This window comes from Protobothrops mucrosquamatus, unplaced genomic scaffold, assembly GCF_001527695.2.
Source record: "Protobothrops mucrosquamatus isolate PMUCROS unplaced genomic scaffold, P.Mucros_1.0 scaffold2183, whole genome shotgun sequence".
Taxonomy (NCBI): Eukaryota; Metazoa; Chordata; class Lepidosauria; order Squamata; family Viperidae; genus Protobothrops; species Protobothrops mucrosquamatus.
Window position 1 is genome coordinate 69630 of NW_015388276.1, and position 14291 is coordinate 83920.

At 40.8% G+C, this 14291-nt stretch overlaps 1 protein-coding gene across 1 annotated transcript in view; it reads right to left on the reverse strand.

Annotated features, from left to right (window-relative positions):
• UNC5B (unc-5 netrin receptor B) overlaps window positions 1-14291 on the reverse strand; it is a 69169-nt gene that overhangs the window by 18228 nt on the left and 36650 nt on the right. Inside the window, exons 6-9 of the mRNA XM_029285748.1 lie at window positions 12265-12445; window positions 10631-10798; window positions 8127-8291; window positions 2338-2370 (exon numbers count right to left, since the gene is read on the reverse strand). Coding sequence (XP_029141581.1) covers window positions 2338-2370; window positions 8127-8291; window positions 10631-10798; window positions 12265-12445 — 547 coding nt within the window. The remainder of the gene's footprint in view (window positions 1-2337; window positions 2371-8126; window positions 8292-10630; window positions 10799-12264; window positions 12446-14291) is intronic.

Genomic DNA, 14291 nt, shown 5'->3' on the forward strand with positions numbered 1-14291 from the left:
CAGGAAATCTCTCGGCTGTAGGACAGAGTGGCCAGTAATGCCAATAAATCAAAGAGCCCGGAAAGTGGCGATGGGAAACGTCTTCTTGAAACCCTGTTTAACACTACCTGGGTGCATCAAGAAGACTTTATTCTGAATTACAGATGAATATAGCATCACCATGTATGGCCCTACACCGAAGGATGCCAATCTTAAATCTGATAAAAGAAAGAAAAATGTGGGAGTGGAAGGTTGAATATGACGATCGATGTGGTGAAACTGTAATATCCAGATGTTGCTGAGTACAACTTCCCCTCTTTCCAATAATGAAGGAGTTCTAGTTTAGCAACATCTATGGCCTGTCCATGAACTAAGAAATGGCTCTCCACGCTTCACAAAAATAAAGAATTTTGGAGTGGGAATAAAGACAGGCAAGGGGATTGGAGTGTAAAAGTTTTCGGAGACAGCCCCAAATGTATCCAATATCCGGGAAACCTATCAGGATACAGTGTTAATCTTTACTAACCCTTCATTTGATTTTAAATGGACTTTAGAGGAGGGGGAGGGAAAAGCCCTAAATTAATAATGATGAAAATTATTCTATGCCGGATCCCCCTCAAGCAGAACCAATTGCCACCTTTTATGCTGCACGTTCAATTGAGAGCACATGCTTTGATCTTTTATAGCCTCCAAGAGCAGCCGCTATGGAAAATTCCCCTCAGAGGTTGGCAAAGGGAAGGGCTGACAGGAACACTCCAATTCCCACAGGACAAAAAACGGGGGCTGGCAGATGCCCTATAAGCAGTGGTGGGATTCAAGAAAAAAATCAGGGAAAGGAGAAAAAGAAGACCCAAGTTAAGAGAGGAAAAGGTTCTTACAGGGAGAAAGCCCACAGCTTGGTTGGATTCTCTACTGGGATTTTGTTGAATTTAATCTTGTGAAGATTTAAGTGAAATATGGTTCTGGAAGATACGCACGGAATTGAATATGTTTCTACTGCAGGTAGTCCTCAATGACCACAACTGAGCTCCAAATTTTTGTTGCTAAGTGAGAGAGTTGTTAAAAGTGAACTTTGCCCCATTTTGCGACCTTTCTTGCCACAGTCGCTAAAGGAATCACGACAGCTGTTAAGTTAGCAACAAGACTGTTAAGTGACTCCGACTTCCCCATTTACTTTGCTTGTCGGAAGGTCGCAAAAAGGGGATCACATCACCGCAGGACATTGCAGCTGTCATAAATACGAGTCGGTTGCCAAGCGCCTGAATTCTGATCATGTGACCATGGGGTTGCTGCAACGGTCATAAATGTGAAAAATGGTCATAAGTCACTTTTTGCAGGGCCATCCTACCTTTGAACGGTCACTAAATGAACTGTTGTAAGTCAAGGACTACCTATAGTTCTGGAGGATCTACTCAGAACTGAGTATGTTCCTATTACTTATTTCTCTAGCTAGAAATGATGCGTCAGGGTGTAGTATGGCATTTTGGGAAAGGAAGTCAAAGCCTCGTGTGAGTTGGCAGTCCAACAGAGAGGAAGGCAGGGCAGAGAGATCTCTTCAGCCTCCCAGTTGTGTTTTTGCAAGAAAAAGAAGAAAACTAGTTTGGAACCACTTAGGATTCTGGTCTTATCATACTCCATGTTTTGTCCAATGCAAGAGTTTCCAGGCAATGGCACAGAACTAGAAGAAAAAACTCCAGATGCTAGAATTTCTCTTTCACAGCAGGAGGCTTTTTCTAATCTCAGAGGGAGATGTCCAGCTAATCCCGTTATAATTATAAATAGTGCAAATATAATTAAGACTAATTACTACTTTCTCTCAATCATACCAGTACTTTTGCAATCAAGGCCCCAATAATAGAGCCTTCTCCTTTTACTGAGCAGTTAACTGGAGCATTATTATCACCTTTTTAAGAAATGAAGGAACAAAAAGACTTGAATTATTAAAGTGAGTATTTTGGGAAATCTTGAAGGCAAGAGACTTATGTATTTCTCTTTTTTTCTGGGGCCTGGCTTTTAATAATTCAATTTTAATACTGAGGTGAAAACTGTTGTATCTCAGCTACCAAATTTAAAGTAAAAATGCCTGTGACTCTAAAAAATAAATAGTTTGCTTTTGCAAAATCCATTGGGCCTTTGATGGACTTATTTTATGGCTGCATCTCCAAGCTTTCCTTCAATTGTATTTGTCCCTCTTGAACCTCTAAAGCTATGAAGAACTATTCCTTCAGTGGAGCTTCTTCAGGAGTACCTTGACATCAGAGAAGTAGAAACGCTTATAAAAAAAACCTCCCACCCAATGTTATCCAACCACTTGAATGCAGAACAATGAAAAGAAATGACTGTGAAATGGAGACTTACGGTGACTTTTGGGTTCGCTTACATATCTTTTATCTGTTAGAGGAAAAAAGTTAAAGGAAAAAAAAAAAAAGAAAAGTTGAAAAATGAGGATGACATGACAGTGATGATGGTAATAACAGAAAACAAAAGGCTGATTATCCCCCACCCTTTCCAGCAAACCTAAAGGAAAAAGGAAGGATGGAAATTTAAACACAATGGAACATAAAAACTACATGCAGAAGAAAATCATGTATTAAAAGAAAATTGGCATTTCATACAGCTGCTGCACCACCTTTACCTTTTAAGCAGTGTTTAAGTAGAACCCAAGAGCAGTGTCATATGATGGACATGGGTTCTACTTTTTTTTAAAGAATCCTCTGCTTAAAACCATCTTGTGCAGTATAAAAGACCTGTCAGATAGTCTTAGCAGCCCTTTCATTATGAGCACCTATACCAGTGGTGGCGAACCTTTTAGAGACCGAGTGCCCAAACTGCAACCCACTTATGCATCATCGGGTGCCGGGTGGGTGTGGCCCATTGGGTGGGCGTGGCTGCGGTGGTAACGGCAGACTGGGTGGGACTAAAAAGTTCAATCAATCAATTCCAACTTTGCAAGATCTTTTTTTTTTCCCCAGAAGTTGAAATTGACTGATTGATTGAACCTTTTTTTTTTTTTGCACACGGTGGCGGAGGTCTACAGCGAAAAGGTTTTATAAAACTCAGCTGAAGGTCTAGGACTGGGGCAATGGCGCGCGTGCCCACAGAGAGGGCTCTGAGTGCCGCCTCTGGCACCCGTGCCATAGGTTCGCCACCACTGACCTATACAGTTCACTCAGTCACCGTTTCCACAGGGGCATGTTACACTGCATTTCTATTTAAATTACAGTCATTTTTGCTACATGTACACATCAAGAGATATGAATCAGCATATACACAATTTAAATACTTCTATGTCCACCTTAGGATGTAAATAACAAGACACAGCAAATCTAAGCATTCAACCAGAGGAGCAATAGTTCCATGTCATTTGCCTCTGGCAATTATTCAGGGAAGCTATGTTTTCTGATGGGTTTAGAGTCCTTGTTGTCTGTTCTACTTCAGAGTTGTCTTCTCTTGTCCTAAAGCTCATAATATTTCTTGTTAAAGAGATATGCATCGTCTAATAACTCATCTGTGCCGAAGTACAAACTGTCTCCTTTCTCACTTATCCTGACTTCCCACTTTCATGATCAAAGGTGTTTATGCAATTACATATGTACATCAATTCATTCCACCCATTTGGTTAGATTCCTGTACACGGTTTTGTTTCTAGACCCTAAACCTGGCTCTTTTACATTTTTTTTCTTGAGATTCCCTTGCATAGATCAAACTAACAAACATCAAAACTGCCCACACATTACTGAACTGGAACATAGCTGCTTAAGTGCAATATACCGAATTGAAGCTGTAGAACAATTCTGATCTAGCTTCACCATAAAAATCAAGATGTTAGGAGAACTGGAGGAAAACCAACAGAATCATTAATTCTGATTTTCTGTTTTTCTGTTTCTTCATAAGAAAAAATATACTGATATTCTTTTTAACTGCTGTTAAAATAGAGAATCTACATTCTCTACCTCAACAAAATGCAATATGAGTCTATGACTCTAAAATATGTCCTATGTTTTTAGGGCTCCATGTAAACTAGATTTGCCTACTTATTGTCAAACTATCTTTACAAGGATTTCTCCCAGTGCTATGACATAACACAGTGATGGCGAACCTTTTAGAAACCGAGTGCTCAAACTGCAACCCAAAACCCACTTATGTATCATCGGGTGCCGGGTGGGCATGGCCCATTGGGTGGGCATAGCTGCGGTGGTAACGGCAAACTGGGTGTGACTAAACAATTCAATCAATCAATTCCAACTTTGCGAGATCTTTTTTTTTCCCGTGAGAAGTTGAAATTGATTGATTGATTGAACCTTTTTTTTTGCACACAGCGGCGGAGGCCTAAAGCGAAAAGGTTTTATAAAACCCAGCTGAAGGCCTAGGACTGGGGCAATGGCGTGCGTGCCCACAGAGAGGGCTCTGCATGTCACCTGTGGCACGCGTGCCATAGGTTCGCCACCACGGACATAACAATTTGCAGGACCTTTTATCATCTTGAATCTTTCTATTCTGTCTGTCTGTCTATCTCTCTGTCCATCCGTCCGTCTATTCATCCATCCATCCCTACCTACCTACCTATCTACCTACCCATCTACTTGATGGCTTAGAGGCCATCAATATACATACTTACTCAAAATTGTATCTCACTGATACAATTTTGAACACAGGTTGGCAGCCATCAAAATGTAAAACTATTAAACAATGCTCAGATCAGTTGAAGTGTCATTTCTCTGGTTTGCACATTACATTAGAAATTCCTTTGTGATGTATAACATTCCACGTGCCCTTCTGAGCCCATCACATCCATCTTGAAAGAGAGACACTCCAAATACATCTTTTGAAGAGACACAATGAAGAATCTTATGGGCACTTTAAAGACTAAAGTATTCATCAAGACAATTTTTTTGTGCATTAGATTCTTCTTTGTCAGTGGTATGGGAGAGAAGAGCATGAACTTTGTAGTGCTACTGTAATTCAGATTTTATTCATTCATCTCTGTTTGGTTTCTATATAGGAAAGAGTGAGTACAGCTGTGGGGCCAATAAAAAAAATCAAGCTGATGGACATGAGCACATGATTGAAGCTCCATCCCTTTTTATATTATACATGTATTTGCACACACCTAAAAGTTTCCCCTGTCTAGTTGTGCCCAACTCTGGGGGGGGGGGGCGGTGCGGTGCTCATCTCTGTTTCTTAGCTGAGGGAGCCAGTGTTGTCCAAAGACATTTCCGTCATGGGCACATGAAACATGGTTATCTTCCCATTGAAGTGGTACCTATTTATCTACTCACATTTGCATGCTTTTGAACTTCTAGGAAGGGGCAAGTAAAGGGAGCTCACTCCATCATGTGGCACTCAGGTCTTGAACCTGGGCTATCACTTTCCAGTTGACAAGCTCAGCATCTTTAATCGCTGAGCCACCGCAACCCCTTTTTTGCACATACCTAGAAAACGCCTATGGTTTCTATCAGTTGAGTTCACTATCTTGACTTTCTGACCTTCCCTGCCAATGCCTTTGGAGAGAATTTATTGGTTGGGAGGAAAAGTGATCCTTTTGCATCTCTGAATATTGTAGTATTTTCAATATAATGAATATTCTCAGTATTGTAGCATTGGGTATTTTCTTTTCAGTACCTTTTCCTCTGCTAAGCATTAATTAACTACCAGCAGTTGGCTTGCACGGTGTGATGTTGCATATGGCAGCAAATGCCCCCTGACTTTGGCTGTTATGATGCCTTAATTTTCTCCAACCATGAACTTCCCCAGAGTCAGCAATTGTCAAAGAGGCTCCATTTATTTCCAATCATATTGTTATATAATAGGTTTTGTGCAAAGACTGAGAATCTGATCTCTTCTTTCCCCTACTATGTGCCACAACGGATCAATTCAACAGCTTTATTTTAAAACTGCAGAGGCATGCTTCAAGGGATGGTATTCTAGGATAGCAAAACAATGTGTTGTCACAACAGAAGTACATGTGACAACAGCAGGTGGCAGCACCGACACGCAGGGAAAACAATGCATCTGAGTCTTGAAAGTTTGCTCATTAAAAAAACTCAGAGACATTTACGGAAGCAAAGTTTGGGTCTTTTGCTTCATCAGGTAATTTATTTGTATTTCTCGGATGGGAGCAATAAATATATTGGCTCTTCTGTTCTTCCCGACTTTATTTAGAACAGATGGATTTGGACCACACAAAAGCTATAGGTTAAAAACACTAACGCTCACTTGGCCTGCTGCTTTTTTGTGACGGACCAGCTACTGGCTGGCTTACCGTGAGATTATGGAACATCTGTAAATGTGCAAACCAGACAGAGGATATGGTCCAACAGCTTCCTTTCCAAGTTACCCTTGAAGCCTGACAACATTCCTGGTGCTACCGAAGTGTATGCTGGGAAAGCAGTAACATTAATTAGTGTGATGTACAGATAGTCCTGGACTTACAACAATTCATTTAGTGACCGTTCAAAGTTACAGCGGCACTGAAAAAAGTGACTTATGATTGTTTTTCATCCTTATAACCACTGCAGCATCCCCCATGGTCCTGTGATTAAAAATCAGATGCTTGGCAACTGGTTCATATTTAATTATGATGGTTGCAGTGTCCCGGGGTTCATGTGATTTTTTTTTGGGGGGGGGGTGATCTTCTGACAAGCTAAGTCAATGGGCAAGCCAGATACACTTAACAACTGGGTTACTAATTAACAACTGCAATGATTTACCTAACAACTGTGGCAAGAAAAGTCATGAAATGGGGCAAAACTCACTTAACAAATATCTCACCAACATTAAATTTGGGCTCAATTGTGGTCATAAGTCGAGGACTACCTGTGCTGAAATTTTCACATACTCATTGGAACTAACCAGCCAAATAAATATATCATGGCTTATTCCTGATCCTCTGATCTGGGACCTGATGCAAAAATAATCTTGTACGCTGAGGTGTAAAAACAAACCCAATACATTATTTTCTGATGAAATGCCTGCTATTCTCTTATAGGAGCATTTAGCTCTACCTAATAGCCCTTTCGCCTGCATTAATATTAAGGAATGTTAAATAGAGGGCCAAATATATCAAGAATGATACTTACAAGTTGGTTGCAGAATATTAACCTTCAAGACTCTGACTCAAAATTAGTCAAGAAGCGGAGGTACTTTATTCACTAATTTTCACTATACATTCTCAGTCATTGTCTTGGCTTTTTTTAAATGATGTATCTCCCAGAAGAAAATTAGTCAGCAGATCACACAAATGTTCATTTTTAATGAAATACAGGTGGTTCTTGACTTTTGATCAGTCCTTAGTGACTATTTGACCCAAAAAAGGTGACTTGGAACTGAAGTTCTGATGGTCACACACATACACCCATGGTCACATGACCATATTTTATTATGGTTTTGCCAAAAATTGGCAGTTACTTCCAGTGTTTGGCCAAGTTGCATCAATAATCGTTGGCTCACTTAATAACCATGAAGTTCACTTAAGGAACACAACATTTCTTTTACGAGAGCTGCCATAGAATTCCTCATTTTACAATTATTATGACTTACAATCAAAATGGACAGGCTTCATTATGGTCATAACTCAAGGACTATCTGTATAATGAAGAAGATGGGATTCTTTTGAGTGATGCCAACTTTAGTTTCAAGCAATTGCTAACTGAGCCACAAGTACGTGAAATTTGTTTCCATTGACTTTCAGTATCTACAGCTCAATCCCAAAGCATGTATCCTTACAAATTGCTCCTACCTGAGATCCCAAATCACCTTCCAGAAATGATTCACTGAAAAGGCTGGTAAAATGGCTTGTTTTATGCAGAACATAATATGAACACACAGTTTGCTGCTAGAAAGTACTCAGTAGGAATCTCCACCTCAGCATTGCTCTGTAAGTATATAATGTTCCAGATTTGCAAGCATGAACTTTATCCTATAAGTGATGCAGCAATTTGTGGTCAGAGGACTAGTTTAGGCTAAAACATTAAAACTCTCCTAGAGAAGCTGGGAGCAGACAGATTCAGCAATCATGTCTTACCAATGGTGCCTCACGGCAGGCTGTCTCATAGTTTACAAGGTCTTAAAAAGATCTCAATCATCACCATGAACGTTACTGACTCTTGATCTTAGCCCTCTTTCCCAGCCTCTGCATGTTGACTCACTTTGCATACAGAGCCCATCGGTGCAGTTTTTGGAATCAAGCAGGACGCCGCTACAGTCTTTGCCTCCATTTTGGGGAGATGGGGCCATACATTCTCGGCTCCTCCAGTGCGTGCACTCGGTGCTACAGGCTGACCACTTGCTCCATTCAGTCCAAGCTCCATCTACTGCATTCCCCCCAAAAAAGAGCACATGAGCACAGAAAAAGCTAATCAGAAATCCATAGGCATAAAAAGGGGAAGCTTGTCAAATGGGCTATTTCAGAAGGCTTTTGATTGGTTTTTTTTTTTTTTGCTGCTGATCAGGGCTGGAATTAATTTTTGAATTTTGCATTAAAATCATGATTATGATGTTGCAATTGCTTTAATTTCAGTATATGCACACTGTTTAGAGTTCTCCCAGACTGATAATAATTTCTTTTTTATTTATGCAATTTATTATTAGCTGGGTGGGCTAATACACCAAGATCTGCCCTAAGGTTATCTGGTGGGATAAAGGGGATATATGTAATCTAAAATAAAAACTCTCTACTTCATAGGTCATAATTTTGGCTACCTCAAAGTGTTCTTGCAACATTTGCAAATTCTAATCTCAATTTATCATAAGATATACATTCAAAATCCATACCAAATGGAACAAATTCATCAAGCAAATGCATTTCGCAGCATGATTTATCTTAGGGTCCAGTATTCTGTCATAAACTACATGCATTTTACTCCTGAAGCTGGAAAAAAACAGTAACTAGATTAAAATGTCCTGGATTCTCACAAAGCAGCTTTTACTGTTTTCCTTTATCCTATTTTGTCTCTCCAGGCTGCAAGTGTAAGAAGATTGTTCTTTTTGCCAGTATTTTGAAACAGTATGTCTTGCTCAGTGGTGGGATTCAAATACCTGAACAACCGGTTCTCATATTTGATGCAGGCTCGGGTCTGCAATGCCTAGAATGGAATTCCGGAAGTGGCATCATGCACTTCCGGTGGGCCGTTCTAGGCCTGGGAGGCCTCCTCCAGGCCTCTGAGGCCTAGACTGGACGTTCAGCCGGTTCTCCAAATTCAGGTAAATTTAGCTACCGGTTCTCCCGAACCGGTATGAACCGGCTGAATCCCACCACTGATATTGCTGCTAGCAGATGCTGTGACATTTACAGGAGATTATGAGAATTATAGTGCAACATTTGAAGGGCACCAGGTTGGGAAAACCTAGTATAATGTTTTGGTTTTGATGCCCATCTGGGAAAGAAAACAGAACCACGTGTTAAAGGGTAGCCATCTTATAACTTCCTGTAGAAACTGTCAGATCAGTAGTAAGAGCCTGAACACTAGCTTAGCCTCCTGTCAAGAAAACAACAAGACATATTACTGTATTTCAATCAAACAGATGACTCAGCTAGCAATGTTCACTCTTATTCCAGGTCTGAGAAAAAGAAAATGAAAGAAAAAGGAGAAGGCCACCTTACATGGCTTTGCATCATCTTTCAAGGTCTCTAAAGAACATCTAAGGAAATGTGATGACTCCCCCAGACGCTTCCCCAGATATCTCTCTAGATGTCAGCTCGGAGAAAGATGAACCAGTTCTAGGCACATCTGGAGGGGAATTGGTTAATGGCTCCAAGCAGCTGTCTGAGAAGGATTTGGTTCAAGCACAGCTGCAGCGTGACAGCCCTGAGGCTTCGGGTGGGGAAAGCATGCAGCTATAGCTGGTCAGTGATGAGTAAGAGGAATTGCCTTCTGCACCTGACCAAGAACACATAGGAAAGAAAAAAGGCAGGAGCAGAGAAGGTCAGCCAGATTACTCATGAAGAGAAAGCCTTGGCCTTCTTGATGGGCTGCACCGGAAGCTGGCTATTTAGCACAGCAGACAGATGGAAGCGATGCTGGGAACAATGTGTTCATTTCCTAGCTGTGTGTTTTCTGGTCATTGTGATTCTCGCCTTGCTTTGGACTGACACCGTGCCTTGACTTGGATCAGACCTTGTGAACTCTGGACTTTTCCTGCCTCGTGAAGCCTCTTGTATTGTGGATTTAATTTTGCCTGGTGGGTTTATTTTGATTGGGAAATTTTCAAGTGCCTTGTAGACTCATTGGCTATTACTCTGTGGACTAGCATTGGCTATTACTCTGTGGACTAGACTTAATTGGAACAGTTATGGGTTACCCACTAAACCACAGTTATGTGTGCGTGCGTGTGTGTGTGAGCAGGACAGCACAGGAAGGCAAATATTCATAAAAATAGTTGAGACTTTGCTGGTCAAGAAGTCAGGAGCAAGCTGCAAATAATTGCTTCAGAGGAGCAAAAGAGCAGGTTGACCATTCTTCATATCCAAAAGAGTAAAGGAAATACAGTATTTTAAAAAATGAGTCACCTTTTTCCTTATGACCAAACTCACAATTCAAGATTAGAGGCTCAACTCTTAGTAACATCATTATTAGCCTCCTTAAAGAGGACAAATGAGTGCAGAATTCATGCAAAGGAACTGAAAAGCAATATCCTCCCCCGATGTACCTACCTGGGCACATGGTACTGCAGGCAATCTTCTGGAAAGATTGTCCATCACAAATAGAGCCACCATTCAGTGGCGCTGGATTGGTGCAGGTGCGTGTACGTTTCTGCCATCCACGGCCACAACGGTTGCTGCATGAGGACCATTCTGACCAGGTAGACCAGCCACCATTCACTAGGAGTGAAAAAGGAAACAAAAACAAAGTGAGGGAAAAAATTGAAACACAACTTCCTAATAAGTCATCTTTTCTCTCAGCCAAATCATACACTGCCATTTTGCCACAGGCAATAACTACATAGAAGATGTTCTATACCAGGAGTCTTCAAACTTGGCCTTTTATGATTTGTGGACTTCAGCTCCCAGAATTCCTCAGCCAGGCATGCTGGCTGAGGAATTCTGGGAGTTGAAGTCCACAAATCATAAAAGGGCCAAGTTTGAAGACCCCTGTTCTATACTGTAGGCATCTTCTTAGACATGCAGCAGTTGTTCATCATAATGGTTGTCCTAGCTATTATGAACATTCTTCTGGAAGATATTACTTGGTTTCTTATAATCAGAGCAATCAAGAGGATAAGGATAAGTCAAAACCAAAGGGGGCTATGTCTGAGGTAATATGAGAACTAGCCCCCAATCATATACGGAAGTTAGAGGAATACACATTTCAACAGAACTCTAGGAATATGGTCAGAATTTGTTGAGAATTTGGTATTGGCTAAAGAAATTAAATTGAGAAAATCCTTCAGAGAATTAGGAAAAGTAACAAAGATCAATACACAAAGATGCCAGGCTTAGTCCTCAGGAAAGCCTGGTAACAGAAGGAAAGATTCATGTCTGAAAAATAGAATTGCTGCTGAATATCTGTTTGGAAATCCTAGTCTATGGAAAGAATGAATAAAGGCAATTAAGATAAGTCTGTTGAGAGAGAAGAACATCCAGCAAAGACGTTCTTCATGTTGATTCTAAGATGCTTTCTGCTTGCTCTTCATATTTCAGATAATAAACCAGGGCAGTTACTAGTATATGACAATTGGGTTCCATGTGGTAAGAATGGGAAATGATTGATTCTATAAGTTATTCCAAGAAGCCCTGTAAATTTCACCAGAAATAGCATCCTTTCTTCTCTGAATTGCCTATTCCCTGCTTCCGTTCAAGAAATGTGAAAATCTTTTGTACATCTTTGTTAAATGTACCTAGTTGTTTATTAAACCAAAGACCTATGTTGCAATTTCATGCGTGCTTGCAAGGCTAGAAGTCCTCATGAAATCAATGAGATTTGGTTCTGAATGAGCAATGCACAAGATTGGGTCACATTTCAAATGCCTGCTTCTCATAGGTTTGCATAAACCAAATAAACTAAAGGTAGAGTAGTCTCCTTTGAGTCATGTGCAACCCCTAACAACTTCTTAGATGTGTTCATGCTGTTTTCTTAGCAACAACATAGAACTGGTTTTCTATTACCTTCTTCTGGTATGGTATTTTATCTTCTAAGTCTAGCCGATATCCCTTATATTTCCTGATGGTTTCCCAGTATAACGAGTCTGTACTTGTTTAACTTTTGTAAGATCAGCAACTGCAACAAATTGTATTCCTCACATTCTCCTGCACTCAGACTCCCACCCAAGTTCTCAACAAATCATTACCATAAACAATGATTGTGGCTGTGGTGCTCCGCCGTTTAGCAACAATGTTTTTTGCCACACAGGTGTAGTTGCCTGTGTCAGAAAGCCTAGCCTGCTTGATGATAAGATTGTTATCTATGGTTATCAGGAAGTTTGTATCCTGGGAAGCATCAATCACATCCTCGTTCTTCAGCCACTCCACCTATATTACATTTTGGAAAGAGAAAAAAACAACAACAGGTGATAAAAGGTTGGGACAGGCAGAAAACAAAGGAAAAGACATTCACAACTCTTATCATCAAGAAATAAAAATTAGATCCCTGCCCAAAATAGTTCCTTCTACTCCAACAGCAGATTAAAATTGTACATTTGTGATTGTCTTTGAAGTATAGCCTCCTCTGAGTAGCCTGAGCAATTTGCCACCCAAAATTGATTAGGAATTGTAGAGGCCAATACACACGGCAAGTACAAATGGCTTCTTGTCTTATGTAACACACAGTGGAAAGCCCCAACTGGTGCTTGCGACATGTGAAACATGGCATGAGAGGTATGTACAGAATTATTTCATGCTGTTGCAAGCAATTACCATAAAATGATAGCTCAGTAAACTGGAAGAGATGTTATAGAGAAAGAATGCTAAAATGCACCTGGTTTTGCTCATTATTTGAGAAAGGATGGTTTTTCTTATGTACAGGCAATTCTATTTTTAACTTTGTTTTGAAATGGTTGGGTCTGGAATGGCTAATTTGTCTGGCTGTTTGTTTGCAAAGTAGCAAAGACCAGATCATTACTTGGCTGCATTTATATTCTGCTTTGCCTAATTGTGCCAAAGTCACATTGTGAAAGTCATGGTTCTCAAGCCAGGGTTCTGTTCAATAATCCATCCCTAGACAAAGAAAATCTGTGAAGGAAGGAAGGAAGGAAAGGAAGGAAGGAAGGAAGGAAGGAAGGAAGGAAGGAAGGAAAAGGGAGGGAGGGAGGAAGGGAAAGAAGGAAATGCAAAATCAATTACTACTATCTACATTTGCTCTAAGTTTCTAGACCATATGAGTGACATGTTGAAAAAATCATTAAACTAGAATTGTTCCTGGAATTGAAAGTTTGCTGAAGAACCATCAAGACATTATGATGGTAGTCTCCCATGCTCCAGATTCTATGCATATTTAGTGCCAGAATGGAACCAATCCTTTATCTCAACCGTGACAAAATATAGAGAGACAATAGATTTTGGACATCCCCTCCATGCGACATAATGTACCCATTCTTGAAACTTAGCAGGCTTTATTGGAGAAACAGGAACCAGTCTGAGCAACTGCCCAGCTCCTGCACTGCACCATTTTTTGTGCAGATCTCACTGAGAACCAAAGTCTGCAGCAGAGCAGAAGAAATTATGTCCAGAGGAAAAGTCCAGGGATTGTTGATCTTGCCAAGTGCTAACGGTTCTTTTTCTATCCCCTTCTCTGCAAACAATTTGTTCAGTGTTTTCTTTACTAAATTCTGTCAGGGGTTAATGGCTGATCAGCCTATGTAGGTGGCAGGATGGAACAGGTGTTGAGGTTAAGCACATTATTAGATGTCAGAATAACAGATCCACTGCCTAAAATAAACACTTCTGCTGAATAATGAAAACAGACGGGCCCCAGCGTGGTGCTATCCATCACAATCCCACTCCATCTTCACCTGGCAACTCATTTCCCTAACAGGCTCATTTTGGATCATAAACATCTGTCTGCTAGGTGCCAACATTCACAGCTGGAATTTTACTGCAGTTGCAGAGACTTGAGGAAACAAGTCTGCATCTGAGAAGTGTAAACTGAAGGAAGACGATGGCGGCTGGGCAGAAATTCTGGGTAAAGCTGAAACTTCATATGATTTCTGCGCATGTCTGCATGATGGTGGACGTTGTCCTTTAGCTCCGCACTAATGGAGCGGAAGAAGGGTAGAGGGGGGGCTTCGGAGACCCCCGAAGGAGCCAGAAGAGAGACCCCCGAGGAGCCAGAGGATCTGCCCCCTCCCTGGTGAGTTTTCCGGGAGGGGGAGAAGATAGC